Here is a 21,401-nt window from a genome sequence, read left to right on the forward strand (position 1 = left end):
TCCCGAGCAGCTGTGGCTCTGAAAGTGAACACTTATTACTTCCTTCGTTGTTGATTGCTGTACAATATGAAGTCAACTGTGCAAGAGAAACCCAGTCTCCAAGAAATAACGTTTATATACTAGTCATTTGCAACAGCAAATATGTTTTGAAGAAAATATAATGCCGCCCTGATTACGTATTTGGCTCTATGAATGGCAGTGTTGGTCAGTCGGTCCACCACTTTGATCCACACTGAAATGTGTTATTGGATGGATTGCCATGAAATTTGGTACAAACACTCTTGATTAGGATGTGTCCTAATTTGACTTTGGTGATACCCTGACTTTTCATCTAGCGTCACCAGCAGGTCAAAGTGTTCACTTTCATTTCAGTTTCAGTGAAATATCTATCTACTCACTGGATCGGCACAAATTTTTGTTCCGACATTCATGGTCTCCAGAGGATGAATCCTAATGATTGAGCTGATTTCCTGACTTTTCTTCTAGCGCCACTGTTGGTTTTGAGTAAAATGTCTAAACAACTATTGGATAGATTGTTGTGAAATTTTGTACAGACATTCATGTTCCTCTCAGGATGAACTGTGGTGATCCTCTGACTTTTCATCTAGCGCCACCATCAGGTCAATGTTTTAATCTGTCTAATACTTTGGAACAGCTTCAGTTCTCCTTGTAATAGATTTTTCAAGTGTGTGAATCTCTACTGGAGGGATGAACAGCTTTCGTGTATGGAAGCACCTGCAGTCATGTTTCTCCTCATTTATTCAGGGTTTTCCTGAATAAATACTGAGTGTGGTGTTAAAGGAAAGCTCACAGAAGGTCCAAACTGGAAATGGTTCAATCTGCACATTATATTTAGATATTTCTTGAATTTTGGCCTGATGGCGATGCTAGAGGAAGGTCAAGGGGTCACCAAAAACATGACTGATCCTTCGGCCACAGCAATTTACATGGAAATTTGGCCATTAGTTTCTGTTGTTACCTTTACATGGACCATAGTGTCCAAAGGTCAGGGGGAAACCTTGATACAACACTTGCACAGGTTAGCGAAATTAGGTATTCTCCTCTGGGGACCATGCATATTTATACTGCACTTTATGGCAATCTGGCCTGTAGTTGTGGAGATATCTGGTGTTGGATAGACAGACGGGTGGATGGACTGAACGACTGACAGACCATCCTTAAAGGGCCAGTATGCTTCAAATGAAACATAAGACGTAAGAGTGGTATCAATCTGAACATTTAAGATTATATATACATTTCTTTGTGTAGACACGGTGTACTGGCACAGTCAGAATGGATGGGCTTATCCCTATGTCCCAGGGTCCTGTGTAAGAGATTGGTAAGGTTCAACTTGCAAAAGAACAAAGGGAGATGGACGTTTAAAATGCAGTGTGAATGGTAAAAATCCGTTCAGCCACTGTGGAGAAATCAATCTCTAAAGTTAAGAAGAAGTCCAATTTGGGTGAGTTCAAATACTGACCCAAGGAAAGAAACATTAAACATATGTAGGAACTGGTATTCAGTTTGCTAAACGAGCCTCCCTCTGAAGAGACCTTTAACGCTGTGGACTGACCTAATGCCTCTCAGAGTGGGTGGTAAAACTCCGATATTCAGAAGTGAGATTCTTGTTGTCTAATCTAAATGGAAGATCAGAGACTTTTTAGAGTGTACAGACACACTCGACTTTTAGCAGTTTCTTTTCTCTCCAGCATTAATCATCAAAAACTATTAATTTAGCTCCAAAGAGCTTGTTTGCCTCCGTTTGCGTATTTGCTTTTTGGCCTCTTTCCATTTTCTTCCCACCTCGTTCATCATTTTTAACATCAGCCTTCTACTTATTTGTTCTTGTACTATACATTCATCAAGCAAGTCTTACTGAGGGAAAGATGCTGCGTGAGGTGAAAGGAACAGGTACATGTTGGTGTTCTGAACACGATGGGAAGTTAGTTATTGTAGTTTGGCCACCGACCCGGTCAACAGTTGCAGCAGCAGCAGCAGTCCGTGGACTGACCACCACTCCGTGTAGCATAGACGGAGACGTGGAGCTGGCTGTCGGAGCTAACCAGCCACGAACAGCTGCTGTCAGACTCTGTGTCTCTGCTGGAAAGACAGGAAGTCTGGTGGAGCTTTGACCGTCACTAGAAGCACATTTATGGCCCCTTGAGAGAGTCACTGTGTGGTTACCTGCATTGTAGCTGAGCTAGCAGCTCTGCAGTGTGTGTGTCTATGGGGGAGTGTGGGCGGGCCCGGCGCCATCTTAAACAGTTGTATTTTTTGCCCCCCTCGGTTTAAGCTTTATGTATCTATTGAAAAAATAGCAAAAACAATAAAATTATTGGCCGAGATACATGTGACTATCGCTCGGCTGTTGTTTCAGAACCACGGACGGCGCTGTTTGTTGCGTGTAGGCGGCAGTCAACGAGAGAGAGAGCTGCAAGCCGCAAACCGCTGCTTCTACGCGCCTCCCCCCGCAGATTTGACATTTGAATTGTTTATAAATTTAAAAAATATTTAGCGTTCTGCTAAGTAGCCTTATGTTGTTATTTTTATTTTAACCTTTATTTATTCAGGGAAGTTTCACTGAGAGCAATGCTCTTTTTGCAGGAACGCCGTGATCACATCCACACCTGGAAGCTGCCCGTTACAACCACAGTCTGCTGTGCTGGCCACTGAGCAGCTCCGCTGGAGTGGTTGGGGTTAAGGACCTTGCTCAAGGGCACCTCAGTGATGCTAATGAGGGAGGGGCAAGTGCTGCGTTTTCACTTTCCCCACCCAGATTAATCCTGTCGGTCTGGGGATTGAACCGAGAACCTCCCAGTCACAAGCTTGCTTCTCTAAAGATTTAGCCTTTCTGAGGCATGGTGATTTTTATTTTATAACAAAATTGCCCCATCGCAATTATTAACAGCCCCCTCAGTCACTTCATCCTGGTACAAAGCCATAGCCCTGCCATTCATCACGGTTAACTTAACTGTTCGTCAGCCCTAAATATCTCGTTACGCTCTGAATACAGCACAGTTATCAGTGGGATCACGTGTTGTGTCACTGAAGAGAAATAAATCTTATATATGACATTGTTCTTCCACAGGCTTGCTAATGCTAACGCTACCAGCAGCTATGTGTGAGAGACACAAACTGGGGCTACAGTTTTCTGCAGTGTTCTGCTTTTTATACTTGGCGCAGCAGCTGATCACTTGTGCAGGAACGGGGGTGCTGAGGGGGCTACAGCACCCAATGGACCAAATTTTTATAACAATTTATTCACTGTTTTACAGACACTCCTTTTACATTGATTGTGTATGGGGAAAAATGCTTTTGGGCCAGTGTGCATCACGTAATGAATGTGGAAGTTGCAAAACCCTGTGCGGCCACTTCGCCAAAATCGCTTCACAGCCCAGCGCCGTTCCTGGGGATTTGCTCCATGGCAACATTACACTTCCTGTTCCTCTACATCACCCCAAGCCCCCAACTTATCAGAACTATAGCTCCAAAACTTAGAGGGGGGTGATGGGGGGTTGTTTGTGGGCCAGTTGTCTCCATTTGGTCTGATGGCGGCCCACAATGTCAGAAAACGTGTCCAAAGTCCTGTTCATCTAATTCCTGTCAGACACAGAGGCTAACTAATTAACCTCCTCTTTTCTCTCATTCCCATTTCTTACACCTCTTAATGTTCTGTCAGTCAAGAAGTTGTGGAGGTGAAAGGCTTCCCTTTTCCTAGTGTTATCACATTAAAACCTCCTACTACAGTCTGAGTGATGCCCCTCACGTTTTCCTGTGTCCAGGTACAGCCAAAATATAATGGCTAAATATAAATTTCAAAGTTACAAAGAGGATACAATCACATTCCCTTTGATTTTTTTATCAATATAATTTATTTGGACAGCCTGCCTGCTTCCTGCACACACACACACATCTTCTTTCCCATCTTGTTTGGTTTGTACTGGAGACCCATCACAGAAATGGATAGCTTTCATCATCAGCCAAAAATGCAGTCTGTCCAAGCAATTAGCTTAGTCCCCAGTGGTTTGATCTTACTAATTGAATTGGCAGCCAGACAGTTATGCTTATTTCAAACAAGGCATGCAGTATAGTATGAGCCAGAGCTGGCAATACAGGCTAAACTGTACTTCTCAGGTATTTATATTAGAGGTATTTGTTGCCTCTGTAATCACGCTAACAAGATTCGCAGGCTGACAACAGAATTTATCAATCTTTCTGGAGGTCTGTACCACTCGAGCACAAAGGTAGGTCCGTTTTTTCATCTTCTGGCCTATATTCTTTATTTCAGCCATTTTACCAGAAAGTGACACAGCAAAGTTTATCCTCGTTGTTTGTCCTCATGAAATATTTGGTTCTAGAAACTTTGTGACGTAGTGACTACTCACAGAGTTGGTTAGTTAGTTAGCTGGCGAGCTAAGCGCTAGTCAGACGGGAACATGCTAGCACTTGTTAGTTACAGCTCACTCACTGGCTTATCCATTAGCAAGCTAGCTAATTCTAGCTCGGTTGCTAACGTGGCAGTAAGTTCACAGTTTATTCAAGAGACATATTTGTATCATGGGCTTCTGTCTCATAACTGTATGTCAACCATGTCTCTGTTGTGGAGCAGGACAATTTCAGTCGAACTCAACGCCAAATATTCGCACAAATATACATCGTCCCCTGAGTGACTCCACCAATAGCCACAAATCCATTGAAATGAAGTGATTTTGCCATGATATTTTGCCAAAAATCAAAATAGACACTGAGGCAGACAACTTGACAAATTCATGCCACTTGCTTCCAATATCCCACACAACACTGAACAAAGACCTTATACAGGAACATGCAACTTAAAATAAGTATGAAACAGGAACAATATGAAACCTGATGCTGGCAGCAGCATCTCCAGTACATCACGTATATATTTTAATTGTAAAATGACTTTCTTGAAAAGGGACCCACATTGCAGCTCCTGCAGGGTTTAAACAGTATACTACTGTTGGTTATAGCTTATCCCTGACAACTAACACACTAATGGGTGATGTGTTGTTATGGTGATGGTTATATACTATTTAAGATAGTATGTAATACCATATGCTGTGACATGCATGGAATAATGAAATCTGAATATACATTTTAAATTCCACATATTTATGCTTTGCCTCGTATCAGCATTGTTCACTGTTCGCTGGCTGATAATCCAAAGCGTCTAAGCTTGTTAATTTCATGCTGATTACTCAGCATATTTAAAAAAAAAAAAAAAAAAAAAAAGTTAATTTCGGTTTGTGAGAACTTTTTTTCCAGAGTGGATGTTTACAGACTGCACCTCTCCACCCTCGTCTGCACCCTTCACATATTTAAACAAAATGCACATGCTGCATTTAAAGCAATTAAAACCCTTAAACATTAATTAACTTAGCCAACATATATTAAGACTGAACCACAGACTAATGAAAACAAATCTGCAGCAAATGCTGACTGATAACAGCAACCTCAAACCTTTCTCAGATCATTACAAACTCCATACATCAACACAGCTTTAAATTAATCCCATATGAACCATAAACATAAGGACATGAGCTGAGTGTCAAATACCAGTCAAGGTTAAGACCAAAGAACTGGATGTGCTGAAACATGAAGCGAGTGTGGACCTGGTGGAGGGGCTTGGTTTATCTTGTATTTTCTATTTATTATTTGCTTTATTATCAGCGACAGTGCACATTAATCACTACTGTAAATGTCGATTAACACATGCTGTGACAATAAAAAATACAGAGATAACATTTAATCAAACATTAAAATAGGCAACAGCGATAGCTGAAATGTCTAGTGAGACTAATTAAAATAACCAAAATAAATGTGATGTCATTTTTCATCTGTGTTGGTTTCCACATCGTGATATGTCTTCATTGTTGAGCTGCTTAAGCAGTGCTTTTTAGGTGGATGCAGTATCCTGTAGTCCAGTGGTTTGCAACCTTTTTTGTTTAACTACCCTATCAGATAAGAGTAACCCTCCATTGACACCACCGAAATATGTTGTTATGAATGGATTATAAACTGAATGTTATTAATTATATAGTGAATATTATTACAATATATTTTCATTACCAACACTGTTTATCCTTTACTTTTAGCTAACTATTTCAACTGTTTATCAAACTATTTCAACAGTTTTTCCATTACTTTTAGCTAACTAGTTGTATAAACTGTTTATCCGTTACTTTAAGCTAACTATTTCAACTGTTTATCTGTTACTTGTAGCTAACTATTTCAACTGTTTATCCGTTACTTGTAGCTAACAATTTCAACTGTTTATCTATTACTTGTAGCTAACTATTTCAACTGTTTGTCTATTACTTTTAGCTAACTATTTCAACTGTTTATCAAACTATTTCAACAGTTTTTCCATTACTTTTAGCTAACTAGTTGTATAAACTGTTTATCCGTTTCATAGCGAACAATTTCAACTGTTTATCCGTTACTTTAAGCTAACTATTTCAACTGTTTATCCGTTACTTGTAGCTAACTATTTCAACTGTTTATCTATTACTTGTAGCTAACTATTTCAACTGTTTATCCGTTACTTTAAGCTAACTATTTCAACTGTTTATCAAACTATTTCAACAGTTTTGCCATTACTTTTAGCTAACTAGTTTTATAAAAAGTGTTTATCCGTTACATAGCGATCAATTTCAACTGTTTATCCGTTACTTTAAGCTAACTATTTGTATAAACAGTTTATAAACAGTTTACATAGCGAACAATTTCAACTGTGTATCAAAGTATTTCAGCTGCTTATTAATTTCTTTTTCGCTATTTCTACTGTTTAATCATACTTTCAGCTATGTCAAAACTGTTCCATTACTTTTAGCTAACTAACTGTTAACGTTGTTCGTTACTTTTAGCTAAGTTATATAAACTGTTTAAACTGTTACTTGTAGCTAACAATTTCAACAACTATCAGCTGCATATACTAACTTTTTTTTTTGCTATTTCCACTGTTATCCATTACTTTTAGCTGTTTATTTCAACTTCTCTGCTCTCTTGCTAAAACGTTTTTCCACACTCTCAATTGCAGCACGTGGTGTTAATGTGGCAGCTTACTCGTTATTGTAAATTTACTTAAGATTACTCCAATTCATAATCCTAATTAGCTGTTTATTTTCCTCACTTAGCTGTTTATTTTCCTCACTAACAAATATATGGATTTTTTTTTTTTTTATAAAAACACAGTTTCTATTTTGATTCAAGTTAAGTGAGTTCTTAGGATCTTTCCATGTGACCCCTGACAACAGAGGTACTGGGGTACAAGTAAACCTATTGGAAACCACTGCTGTATTACATTTAAAGCTATTTTGTGTCCATTCTAGCATTTTGGTATAACTTGTCTTTCGAGCCATACAAGGAGATGCATCTGTAGCAGTTGTGTACTCTTCCCTTGTGTTTTGTAATGATGAATAAAGCACAAACAGGCACTTATCTCCTCCACAGCGTCTGGTAAGTAAAGAATGAGATTTGGTGTGTCACAGCCAGCTGCAGTTGAAACAAGCTCTAAAAAATACTAAGAACAAAGAAAGAAATAATTTAGCTACCTGCTGGTTAACAAGGTACACTACTGTGACTTCATATGAAACTACGTAGTTTCATAGTGCAAAGTCACTGATATCGTGGTACACTCAACAAATTACAACAAATTTCACATGACCAATTTAGTCAAATGCAGCATTTGTAGCGGTAACTGGAACCCTTTTGAACGTGCAAGGTACAGGAAACACATTTTCATCAACAAATCAAACATATTAAAGTATTTTAGCATAGCTTATTACACATCAAACTGCCATAGTCAGTTTGGCAGATATTGCCATCTTGGATTTTGGCGAGCCAATGACGACTTTCTGTCTGTGATATCCCCATCACAGACAGAAAGAAAGACATTTTTAATATCACATTGTCAGGCAGCTCTCCTGTTAAAGCTTCAGCAGAGGGCAGCTCTAGCTGTTAATTATAATGAGAGTTCTTGCAGGTGTCAGGCAACATGCTACATGTATTTCACAGGCCGTAGCCAGGATTTTAGAAATACGGAGGTCAAATGGTATTGCTCACACATAAATAAATATATAAAACAATTCCACAGAGCAATGCGCCTCATGTAAAAAGGATGCCGCTGACTTTTGGTAACTGTGACGCACCTGAAAATCAAACAAACAGTAGTGCTTCACATCTGCCAAAATCAGTTGTTCAAGGTGATTAGACCCACATTTAATGGCGTTATATCGTCACTGCACCATATTTTTAACCCTCACTCAACCAACTCTAATCATACAACCATCTTGAGTTGTCCTGTGACATGAACGCTTGCAAGTTGTAAACATGGGAATCTTTCCCATCTCTGCCATCCATCCCATATGACGTGAACATGGCATTAAAGTCATGCAACGCTACACTGTTCAGTGATGACGCAAAATGCTGATGATGTCCATTTATTCATACACAGCCTTAGTCTTGTTTCCTCTGTGCAAACTACTTTGCGTCTAAACATGTCAGCTTACCTAAATCTTACGCAGATTTTCTCCTGTGGTTGAGAGCGTCTTGTTTCACTGATTTAATTGATCCAGTTTCTTCTGATTAAATATAGTTTTTATGGTCTGGACTCGGGCAAAAGAGTTCATAAACAAAGGCTTCCTTGAGTGCCTCCATGCTTATAATAAACCAGGAGAAAAGACAAAGCCTGTCCACTTCGCCACAGAAAATGTCCTGATATTTATCATGGATTTCAATTTACATTAGACTTCTATAACCTGAGGGCATTTTTACTGGGCATTTTACAGGAGATAAAAGAATATTTACTGGTGCACAAGCTACAGTCTGTAAAAATGTCTGACATGACCCATTTGGACGGCATTAAAATAATAGGGAGGCTCTGGTAAAACATGTAATTCATCACCTCCCCCTGCACAACCTGTCTGATCCAAACAGGGCCTAACTGTCTTGGCAAATGACCTCATCCACTTTCAGTTCAGTCTTTGCTTGTGTTTCTGCGAGTAAATCAGTCTGCGTAAAGGTTGAAAACAGGCCACAGTTAACTTCTGTCATCATTTGTGCCTCTGAAAAACCCACAAATAGGTCACACACTTATCAGCTATTTCTGCTCTTTTCAGCTCTGTGCTGTCATAAGCCATCTCATCCAGTTAAGATCACTTTGTTATTGCCCTCATATGTCAACAGATCAGCCAATAAATTGATCTTTAGACAAGTCTTTTGATTTAATGAATACGGACGGGCAAAGATTTTGTTTACTCTTTAATTGTTTTTTATCATGCCCTTTGGGAGCCTGCATTAGTCAGAATCGCTCTATACTGCATACAGGAGCTCTGCAAACTATCTCTGACTTTGGACACCCACTTGTATGCCTGGTTAATTAAAGCAGCTATTGACCTGTTGTCTGTCTCTGTGTCGTCCCTAAGTGAAGTCTGCTGCTCTTTGTCACAGGTCTACTGTTGCCTGAGGCCTTTCAAAATTATATTTTGTTTGTGATGATTGTGGGGTTTAAAGGTCCAGTGTGCAACATTTACGAGGAGCTATTGGCAGAAATGGAATATAATATTTATCAGTATGTTTTCATTAGTGTATAATCACCTGAAAATAAGAATTGTTGTTTTCGTTACCTTAGAATAAGCAGTTTATATCTACAGAGGGAGCGGGTCCCCATCCACAACGATCGCCAAGTTGCACCGTTTTGTTTCGTTGTTGTTTTTTGCGAGTTTTGTGGCCACCGTAGTTTCTCCTACACGCTTGGAAGGGGAGGGCGAGGCGAGCGGTATTCAAATGGCAATTTCACCGCTAGATGCCACTAAACACACGGGACCTTTAAGTTGGACTGGTAATTTTAATATAACAAACTTTATTAAGATATAGCCTTTTTAAAGCAGACTTTGCAATAATAATAATAAGAAACTTTATTTACATGGCACTTTTCTTAACAAGGTTACGAGGTGCTTCACAGTAAAGGAAAATAAAACAGTACAGATAAAGAAGAGCCAAATAACCAGTGCTCTCTTCTTCTTAGATTTAAAGTCTGTATACCTCACTGTGTGGAGCCGCAGGTTAGTCTAACAATTGAAGAAACCTTGGGTAGGCATCATGGAGGTTACAGCTACCCACCCAAACATGCAGGCAAATGGATCTCATGCTGATGCTCATCTAGTTTTACACATATTCTGCTTATCCATCTACTGACATTGGATCGGTCAGAACTTGTGACTTAAAATGTATTGATGCATTTCCGTGAACATTCTCTACAAATACAAACGTGTATTGTACAAGTAGGCAGGTGATTTCATATAAAAACACACGCAGTTCTGTTCCCTACTGGGACTCATGCCAGTAATAAAACCAGTTCCAGTAGGAAGGAAGAAACAGTATTTTGAAGGGTACACTAATGGTCAGGACAAAAGATGGTGACATCGCATGATATATCAGGAATGTGCACAGACATTTTGAGCCAGTGGCTGAACTTTAAAAAAGCAGAGCCCCTCACAGTCATCTCACACACACACACACACACACACACACACATTGTTCTTCTCACAGAATGAGAACACATTCTCCTCCCGTCATAGAATAGCATTGCCCCCTTATATTGTTAAGGTGAAAACAGACCTAATTAACAAAATGTGCTTCATTGTGCAGCTCTTTCTCTCTCTGCCTCTGACTCAGCTGTCTTTCAGCTGCTGCTTCAAAAACACTTTTGCAAACCACTTTCCTTTAGCTGCCTCCCTCAGCTCTTTCTCTTTCTGCCTCTGGTACCTCTCTTTAGTGCAGATCACCCACAAAGTACTAGAAGATTATATTTGTTATAAGATATGGATCTTGTTCACACGAGATATCTTTTATTGATTTTTTTTTTTTTTTTTTTGGGGGGGGGGGGCATTTTTTCCATTTGCTAGTTGATAGTGTAAAGATTGAGAGGAGTATGACATGCAACAGTGGTCCCTGGCCATAATTGAACCAAGCGGTTGCAGTTATACCAGGGCATCCCACAAAATTACATCGTAAGAGAAGAAGATCTTCCATAGACCATAGGGCTCTGCAACACCCGTTATGAAGCTTAATTTACGAAGTTACATTAACCTTAGCTAAGGAGTTTTATTTTCTTCTTATTATGAGATATTCACATATGTTTTTAGATATATTTTTTACTCCATTAGAGATTGCACAATAGTTGTGTAAGATTTTTTTTATCACTCATATGATCTTATTATCTTATTCCCTATTTTAATTTATTTATTTTTAAATTATATTCTATCCTACATGACTGTAACAAGTTGGAACTGGCCTGAAGCCTAAGAACATGTGACACATAAAAAAAAATGTTTGAACCTCGCATGCTAAGATAGTACCTTTCTCATAATAACAACAATGTGAGAAAGATGATTTCTAATTAAGGCATTTGATTAATACCATAAGAATAATTTTTTTATCATGCCAGCACTACATTTCTGAAAAATATAACCTTGTAAGAAGCTTGAATATTCAAAACTAATTTTAAAAAAGGTGTAATAGTCATTTTAAAATGATGCATGTAGAACCGTCTAAATATTTAAGAAATTCGTTTTCTGTCATTTTTAAATTACATTACGTGTGTTTTCATTTACATTTCTTCGATTTTGTTACTTAATTTTTATTGTTTTTTAAAAAAGTTTTTTATGAACAGGAAGCGGAACAAAACCGGAAGCACGTGTCGACGACGTCACCGTTGGAAAACAAAAACAAATCGACGTCTTGCAACGTCTCTGTTGTTGTTGTGTGTCACACTGTTTGTCGTGTTTACTGTTTTGAACCCCTCCGTGTCGTCTCCAGTGTACGTGTTCATGGTGAGACTTTACATATTTCAAAATGTCGAAGTGAAAACGGGACACCAGTCGCGTTCATAACCGCTTTTATCTGATGCTACTGTGTGCTAGCTAACTCTAGCTAACGTTACAACAGTGTTGCTCAACTGTCAGCTGAAGACGTCCAGAGGAAAAATAAAGTTTGTCGTCTTGAACAGCCGTCATGTTTTTTCCTCCTCCGTCACAGGTTGTCCTTTGGGTCCAGCCGAAGCTGTAGTTTACCGGTAACATCACGGTAACGGTAGTTTAGCAGCCATGGCTCAGCAGAGAGGAGTCAACAGCCTGCAGTTCAACCAGGACCAGAGTAAGCTGATTGCTAACTAAAGCTGAAGTCTGCCTGTAGGAACAACACATAGACATATTTAAATTTTTCTTTCTGCTTCTGACAACAATAGGCTGTTTCTGCTGTGCTATGGAGACTGGGGTCAGGATTTACAACGTGGAGCCCCTGATGGAGAAAGGCCACCTGGGTGAGTGGACTTCACTGCCTTTGCAGTCAGATTTCTTTGCATTTGTGGTAAATACTAATAAAGCCCCATTCGGACAGGATTTGTTTCTCTAGGAGAGGTGGGGGGGATTCAATATTACCTGCGCTGGTCAGTGATTTTATAATAATTAACTTAATTTTTATAGCACAATACATGCAACACAACGTGCTTTATATAAGAGCAAATGATTATGACATCTACAGGAAGGAGTTAAAATAAAAAGCTGTACCCGCTAAACAGACTGCATTTATATAGCACTTTAATACCTTAAAGGAGCAGCTCATTCACACACACACACACACACACACACTCACACACTGATGGTGGCGGATGCCCATCAGGAGCGCCTTGAGATTCAGTATCTTGCTCAAGGACACTTTGACATGTGGACAGGAGGAGCTGGGCATCTAACCGCCAACCCCTGATTAAAGGACAACCTGCTCTACTTCTTCCTGATCCTCAGCCCCCCATTGCCCCAAAATAATTATTACGTAAAAATCCTTTTAAAATACTTCTTTATTTTAATTCTGTCAGAGCGCATATGTGTTTGATGTTTCACCCCCCACCCAAATAATAATTACATGCTGCAATTAGGTAGGTAGTTATGTTAAATCAAGTCTGGAAAGACAACTTCACATTTTCAAAGTGCGTCTTTGACTTTTTATACATATACCTGTTACTGAGTTTCATCAACTCAGCGCACCTGAAGAAGTAGAAAAGGATTTTACAAACCTGATAGATCTCTCGTTAACATCTGTCAACTCACACAACAAAGGAAAAAATAAACTGCGAGTTCATCAAATGTGCTGTGGTAATGTCATGTTACAGGTGATTCTGCCTCTGCTTGTCTACCTTTGTGTATCCGAACTGATTTTATATGTAGTCAGCTACATTTGTTTAACACTGTTGTTGATAAAAAGTCTCCTTGTTACTGTAACAGCAGCCTAATCCACATTCAGAAGGAGACAATCAGTTAGTTTGGCAGCTGTCTATGTTAATACTTAAGGTACAGCTAAATTAATTATACTAATATTAAAAATAATACTAAGCCTGCTGGTGATGAAGGTCACATGGTTTTCCCCCAGCGTATCATTGCAGAACCAGCTCCTGTAATTTGTCAGTGGCTAAGATGCAGACGATGACTTTTATTACATGGGAAGAGGTGAAATATTTTATTATCCACCTCCACCTGTAATATTACTTAATTAATCCTGTCTGAATGGGGCCGTACACTTATTTCTGTGTGTGTGTTTTTCCAGACCATGAGCAGGTAGGCAGCGTGGCGCTGTGCTCCATGCTGCATCGATCCAACCTGCTGGCTGTAGTTGGCGGAGGAGTCAATCCCAAGTTCTCCGAAATATCTGGTGAGTTAGATGAAGTCACCCATTATTGTTATTATTATTGTTGTTATTATTATCAAAGGATAGGTTTAAGTCTATAGGTGTTGAAAGAGTCATTGGTTGTTGTTATATTTCCTCCTCTCCATACTGGCTGTAAAGTGATACCATCATGGTGCGACTACACTGTAAAACACTTTTTAGTACAAAAGTCCCTTTGTCTCTGTGGACTGTGATTCGTTGCTGAGCCTTGGCGGAGGGATACGTCCTGACAGTCACATGTAGGTTTGGTGGCAGGACAAAACAAAGACAATAGGCATACACCCGTCTACCAGGATGAAGATTCCCGCTCTGTTTAGCTAATTCAGAGTGCTGAAGCCTCATATTAGCTTTGGCTGAACCTTTTAATGCATTTTTACACAGAATTAGGAATGTGGATTTTGTCATCCGTCTTTTACACTGTAGTTGATCTTTGAAGGTATCATCAAACAGCCAGTCTGGAGAGAAGGAGTGATTACAGCCACCAATAACTCTTTCAGTGGACATATGGAACGTGAGAACTGTATTAAGATAGACAGACAAAAAAAATCTGAACCTATCCTTTAATGGTCAATAAAACTTTTTTTGTTTTTGTTTGGTCAGATCAGAAAACTACTAGCCTCTAGACAATTTTTGATGGTCCCCATAGATTAGTCAAATTATCCATAAATGTTTTATAACAAAATATTGTTATTTTTTTTATGTGTTGTCACATTTGTTACTTTAATTCAAACTGTCCCAAATATGAATTAGAATGACAGAATTAATTAAAAACAAATAGTATCACAAAACTCCAATGAAAGAGTGAAGTGTGGAACTGTGTGCTGTTTGTGTTGTGACTACAGTCTTCACTGAGGGACCGTGTCAACACTCCAGATAATACATATTTCAAACATATTTCTTCTTCCACAAGCTTTTGATTGTCATTTGCCTTCTTGAAGTTTTCTTTCATTTCCACCATTTTCTCAAATCCTGTTTAACCCCTACTCTTTAACAGTGAGTAAGCTATGAACAAAATATTACTGGGTGGCATGGTGCTTTACTTCATCAGAGAAAGTCGTGAGTAAAGAGCAGCGAGAATTGCTTACCATGTTGTGTTTTTTGTTAGTGTTTTCAGTGCCGGTCTAATCTAGACTACGTGCTCTCCACTTAATCGTCCAAACAAAACGTAAAACTACAAATAAAGTAGCCGTCTGGAAAGCATTATTGCTGAAACCTAATTGTTTGATTTCAGTGCTGATCTGGGATGACGCTCGGGAGTCACGAGACCCCAAAGACAAGCTGGTGCTGGAGTTTACCTTCACCAAACCTGTTCTAGCTGTTCGCATGAGGCATGACAAGTGAGTTCACTGTTACCACTCGTTCCACCTGTAGTTTGTCCCTGTGCAGCTACGTGAAATGCAAGTAACGTTTGAATACAATAAATATAATTGTCTTTGTTTGTTTTTTCAGGATCATCATTGTATTAAAGAACAGGATCTATGTGTACAGTTTTCCAGATAACCCTGTCAAACTTTTTGAGTTTGACACCAGAGATAACCCCAAAGGTAAAAAGAGTCCTTCTCTTGTTCTGTATATTTTTCTTCCATCATGGCTTATTCTGTTCAACATTTTTAATCAGTTCAACTCTTTCTTCCAGGCCTGTGTGATTTATGTCCCAGTCTGGAGAAACAGCTGCTGGTCTTTCCAGGTCATAAATGTGGCAGCCTGCAGCTAGTTGTAAGTTACACACAGAAACACTTACTTCTAAAGAAAGTATATCAGTTGTTCAAGTTGAAGGTAATGTAAAAAATATTGTTTTCATCAGGACTTGTCCAACACCAAGCCTGGCACATCATCTGCCCCTTTTACCATCAACGCCCACCAGAGTGAGATCGCCTGCGTGGCGCTGAACCAGCCCGGCAGCGTGGCGGCTTCAGCCTCTCGCAAAGGAACACTCATCCGCCTGTTTGACACCACGACCAGAGACAAGCTGGTGGAGCTGCGCAGAGGAACCGACCCGGCCACCCTTTACTGGTACACACTCAAGTAGTGATGGATAGTATGTGCGTGTGTTTAAGGCGTCAGTATGCTTCAACCAAAGCGCTTGTCAGATGGTCAAACAGCGTCTGAAACCCCATCTCCCCCACACCTTTCCTACGTTGAAATTGGGGGGATGTGTGTCCAACAATTTTTATAACTTTCCAAAACCGACAATTCGACAATCACGTCCATTTTGCAGCGTTTGGCCAGGTGCTTGGAGGTGTGAAAGCTGGCGGGATTAGTTAGTTTTGCAAGTATTTAGTCATAAACCAAAGTATTGGACAAATAAAATTTGTAACCTGATGACGGCGGTCTGGACCAAAGTGATGGACAGACTGACCGATGTTGCCATCCCTAAGCCTTGCTGCATGTTAGCGTGGCTAAATCAACATCTATGCAGCAGGGGCCAAGATATCCTGACTTTTGTCCCTAGTGTGGGTCAAGCTCCAAAAATGCTGGATCCTACATTTACCATTATGCAGCTCAGCATCTTTTGTTAGACTTTCCCTGCCTGTTAAACACCCATGTCCATTAAATTGTAGTCTTTCAGCTGAACTGAAGGACGACATTATACAACTGTTTTCACAGACTGAGTAGCACTCCTCGTGACAAGTGAACTGAACTTGTGTAATGTGTAAAAGTGACCCTTTAAAAGGTTTCCACAGGGAAACAAACAGGAGGCTTTTATTATGAAGCAGCTGCAGGAAATGCAGTGGGTTTATCACTGAGTTTACAGGCTTTGTTAGTGGTGCTATTCTTCAGTAAAAACAAGTCTACACAACAACATGGGGGCATGTTCGGCACTTTTGGTCAGTGGATCAGTTTAAATTATTACCTTTCAAAACCAGTTACCGGATGCTTCACTGGTGCACATTAAATAAACTATTTCAGGGAATGATCAAACAGAGAGAAAACTAAACAGAACAACATAAAATCATTAGTAATGAGTTATAGAAATGCAGATGACTAGCTCATACTCTTTTAACTTGATGTGTTGTGCTGTGGAAAATGATTTGCCAGCATGACTTGAGTGATGATGGGTGCTCACAGGTCAGCTCGATGCGAGTATCCCCACTCCTACTGGTATTCGTGTTTGTGTTGGATTTTAGTTCTGGCTCTGACAGTCCTTCCTGTCTGCTTTGTTTATTCTTTCCAGCATCAACTTCAGCCACGACTCCTCGTTCCTGTGTGCCTCCAGTGACAAAGGCACAGTTCACATCTTTGCACTCAAAGACACCAAACTCAACCGCCGCTCTGCGTAAGACCAACCTCCTGTAATCACTTTTCTTTTACCAACAAAACTGTTGTTAAGCGGGGTTTTTTTTTTTTTTTTTTTTTTTTTGTGTGTCTTTATTCCTCAATCTCCCACAGACTGGCACGTGTTGGGAAGGTGGGCCCTGTGATTGGTCAGTATGTGGACAGCCAGTGGTCATTGGCCAGCTTCACTGTGCCAGCTGAGTGTGCCTGTATCTGTGCTTTTGGAAAGAACACATCCAAGAACGTCAACTCTGTCATCGGTGAGGAAACAAGTAAAAGTACACATAATGTTTGTGTGCTTTTTCTATTGATGTTCACCATGTTCACACTTTGGTCGTATAATTGAATATGTACTGTAATTAATGACCAAAGTGAATTGTCATCCATGTCTGGATTGACGTGATGGATGTAGAGTGGAAATTTGAAGGAATCAAATTTGAGACAAAAACAATTATGACACATTTTTTATTTAGTGATCTTTGGGTTTTTTTTACAACTGAGACAAAATTGTCAGCAAATATTGTTTTATTATTACTTTATTTGAAAACAGTATATACCAAACAGTAAATTCTCAAATACTGTATGCTAATACTTTCTATTTACCTCAACTGCAAAGAGAACCAGGCCTTTATTTGAAACAGGCTCATGTTAGAGACTTAGCCTCCCTTTTCAAGCAAAAATGGCAAACATTACCTTCTCAAGTGTGAGGATTTGCTGCTTTTCTCTGTCTTTAGTCAGTGATTCCCAACTTGGGGGCCGGGACCTCTCCAGTAGGTCACAGAATAAATCTGAGGTGGTCACGAGATGCTTAATGGGATTAGTAAGAAGAAAAGGGTTCTGCTACACAAGTTTGAAGTGTAATCTCCAATCTGCACAATCTTTGTGACATGTCAGATAACTTTACCACTTTATTTAGAAGTCAAATCTTGTACATTTATAGACACCTGTGATTATTTTAAGGGGTCAGAAGCCAAAAAGAATATATTTGGACTGTTGATCAGACAAAACAAGACATCACATTGGTCTGATGTCACATTGGGCTTTAGGAAATTTGGTCGACATTTTTCATACTTTCTGACCAAACTATTAATCCAGAACATAATCCTCAGATAAATTGCTAATGAAAATAATCGTTACTTGCAGCCCTCTTCAGTGAAACTCAACATTAAAAGCCCTCCAACAGCTTGCAGCAGAGGTTTTCAAACCCTATACTGCATGAGGTGAAAGGGACAGGTACATGTTTGTGTTGTGAAAACTGTTGTTTGTCCCGCTGACTTGACCCGTTCACCAACACGGTCAGCGAGTGGAGCTGCAGCAGTGTGACACACAGCTCATGGTGGTGATTAAGGTACTTTATAAACCCATAGATATCATTATCTCCAATGTCTGCAAAGTAGAACGACTGGAAATAATGAGTGAATGAAAACAGTATTTGTGTTACAAGAGAAAGTCTTTCAGTGAGTATGACATGACTGTTGTTGTACTGATGGAATCAGAGCAGTGTACATTATACTGAATTTCCCAAGAGAACTATTATAGTACTGGTAATTCCACCCCCGCAATGCTTTTTAGTATTAGCCTTTATTTATTTGTGCTGGCCATGCCCGAGGCTATTATTTTAATACTGGCTTTAATTTGAGAATTTGCAGTATGCCCTGAACTGATTAATATTCAACATTATTCACATGCTGTGGGTCTGTTGTTTTGCTTGTGGAGTGACAAAGCATTAGTCACAAGTAATGAAATCTCCTTTATCATATGTTCTTCAGTTGAAAAACTAATATATCTGTTTAACACCAAATGATCTGTAAGTAGTATTACCTGAAAAAGAAAGAGTTGTTTTCTTTTTATTGATTACTTTTATCATACTCCCAACATCTCAGTGCTGCCACACTGCAGATGGCAGTTTCCTAAATGTGGCAGCACTTCAGTGTGACGCCGTTCGCTCATTACAGCACTGTACGCCAACAGTTAAGAGTTGTTTGTGTCCTACAAAGACATTAGCTCCAGAATGTGTTCTTCACATTGTTGTATCACAGCACTCGACTCAGTGTTGCTTGAAAACAAAAAGATATTAGTTATTTAACTTCTCTTGCCTCCTGCAGCCATATGTGTGGACGGGACCTTCCATAAGTACGTGTTCACCCCTGATGGAAACTGCAACCGAGAGGCCTTCGACGTGTATCTGGATATATGTGATGATGATGACTTCTGAGGCCACTTTAAAAACATTGCTGGAAGGGCAGAGATGTGAGGACGAGGAAGAAACACGAGGAGGACAACGATGAGAAATGACTTGAGTTAGGCCTAACGATTATTATTCAGTTCTGGAGACAGAGAATCAGAGACGTGTGGAGAAACACAGACTTTATGCTGGGGCCTGTTTTATAAAGTCCTTTGTGTTTGTAATCAGTTGTATCTACAGTATGTAGCAGTGTGAATATAAATACAGTTTTCTTATAGCTGTGTACCTTGTTGCATCATGAGTCTGATAGATTGATGTTTAAAACACCCTGACATGACAGATACATTTGGAAACTAAGTGATTTGCTGTATTTATGAGAGGTTACTAGTTAAAGTCAAACTGAAATTAAAAATAGTTTTTGCCAAGAAATCAGTAAATACATCCCTGGTGTTTGTTTTCACTTGTTTACTTACTTGGTCAAAATTATAATTGCCAAAAAGAAGAAAAGTTTTATGAATCAGTGATAGGGGCCCCCTGCATTAGTGTTGGATGTCCAGGAGATGCATGTATGTGGCTCAATGTAAACAGAAGTGTATTGAGACAAGAAAACTTTAAATGACAACTGTAAATAGAGCCTTTGTCTTTTTGGAGTTAAGAACCAGCTTTAAAGGAATAGATTGACATTTCTGGTGGAGAGTTAGATGAGAAGATCGATGCCACGCTCATATTTGTCCGTTACATATAAGGCTTCAGCCAACAGCCAGCCAGCACAAACACTGTAAACAAGGAAAACAGCTAGTCTGGCTCTCCACCTACCAGCACCTGTAAAGCTCAGGAATTAACACATTATATCTCATTTGTTTAATCTGTACAAAAACGGACGTGTAAAAACACTTTGCCGTTTTATGGTGGCTTATGTGCTGGACTATTTCTTGGCTAGGACTAGTAACTTCCGTTGGCTGCCTGGCAACTACTCAGTCATGAAATTGTTCGGCATGTAACTCCCCGTCATACGGCGAATTGTTTTTACAAATATGAGTGGTATAAATCATCTCATCTAACTCTTGACAAGAAAGCAAATAAGTGTATTTCCCAAAATGTTAAATTTTTCAATAGCAAACTGTAATATTGGCCGATGACAAAGAAGATGGTATCGTCTGTATAGAAATGAACACTGCAAAGCGCAGTTGGAAAATAAATAGTATGTATAGAGTAAATAACAGGTGTCTGAATGTTGATTCTTGTGGGATACCTTTATCAACCATCTGGGGACTTGATCTGAGACCATCAGCAACATCAGTCTGAACTCTACCACAAAGGTCTGATTTGAACCAGCTGTAAGCAGAAACCAAGCAGCTTATTTAACAAAATGTGATCGGCTGTATGAAAAGCCTTGGACAGATCTACACCGATCTGACTGCTGTAGCTGAAGGACATTATTTTCCTCCAGAGCGATTCGTAGTGGACAGACAGGACAGCTTAGATATTGGCTGGTTGTTGTTTACAGTGAGTATAAGGAATAAGTTCGGCTGCCAACCCCAGTGTCCAGTGCCCTATAAAACCAAAACTGACACAACATACAACTACACAGCTCAATAAATATTATTTTGTTGTTCAAGTTTGACTGTGAGAGTCACAAAACACTGCAGCATCTTTGGTGTCACTTCTTTGGGCTGCAGATCAACTAGAAAACTTAACACCTTCTCAGTGACACAGTCAAGACTAGGAAGTGTTGCCTTTAAACCTAACAACAGCACTAGAGTTCACAGTAAAAATAAATAAAGTCAAGTGTTTATTTTTACGTGGTAAACAGCACGACTCTGGTGTGTAAGATGAACACACGCTGAACGCTAAACTTATTTTGCCTCACAGCTGATTATGTCTGAACTGAATTTGACTGGCAGGAAAGTAAATGTTATATTTGGTTAAAGTCCAGATTGTAAAGATCAGATCTAAGTATGAAAAACGTATTACTGCACCGGTTGCTTCATTGACTCTAAATGAATCAAAACGTAATTTGAGTCTGTTCCAGTTTAACTGTCAAATTACCGTAATGGTAACACTTTCTATGAAGACCACATCTATAGTGCGTTATGGGTGCATTCATAGTGATTTATAATGCATTCATAATGCTTTATGACTACACTCATAAACACACATGACGCTTTCTGATGCACTATATCAACTGTCATAAAACATT

The 21,401-nt window shown here is 39.4% G+C and overlaps 1 protein-coding gene across 2 annotated transcripts; it reads left to right on the forward strand.

The window, feature by feature from the left end:
- Positions 1-11,698: 11,698 nt before the first annotated feature.
- On the forward strand, positions 11,699-20,421 carry wdr45 (WD repeat domain 45). 2 transcript variants are annotated; one of them, XM_044174482.1, is made up of 11 exons: positions 11,699-11,855; positions 12,061-12,177; positions 12,269-12,343; positions 13,621-13,725; positions 14,972-15,077; positions 15,190-15,284; positions 15,377-15,456; positions 15,545-15,753; positions 16,916-17,017; positions 17,131-17,276; positions 19,122-20,421. In XM_044174482.1, exons 2-11 carry the CDS (start codon positions 12,129-12,131, stop codon positions 19,229-19,231), a joined length of 1,077 nt encoding a protein of 358 aa, XP_044030417.1. In that variant the 5' UTR covers positions 11,699-11,855; positions 12,061-12,128; the 3' UTR covers positions 19,232-20,421. The 2 variants fall into 2 exon arrangements, with proteins under 2 accessions (XP_044030417.1, XP_044030419.1); XM_044174484.1 differs by lacking the exon at positions 11,699-11,855 and adding an exon at positions 13,447-13,523 and having other exon boundaries at positions 12,135-12,177.
- Positions 20,422-21,401: the final 980 nt, after the last annotated feature.

This window comes from Siniperca chuatsi, linkage group LG18 (genome assembly GCF_020085105.1).
Source record: "Siniperca chuatsi isolate FFG_IHB_CAS linkage group LG18, ASM2008510v1, whole genome shotgun sequence".
NCBI classification, from domain to species: domain Eukaryota; kingdom Metazoa; phylum Chordata; class Actinopteri; order Centrarchiformes; family Sinipercidae; genus Siniperca; species Siniperca chuatsi.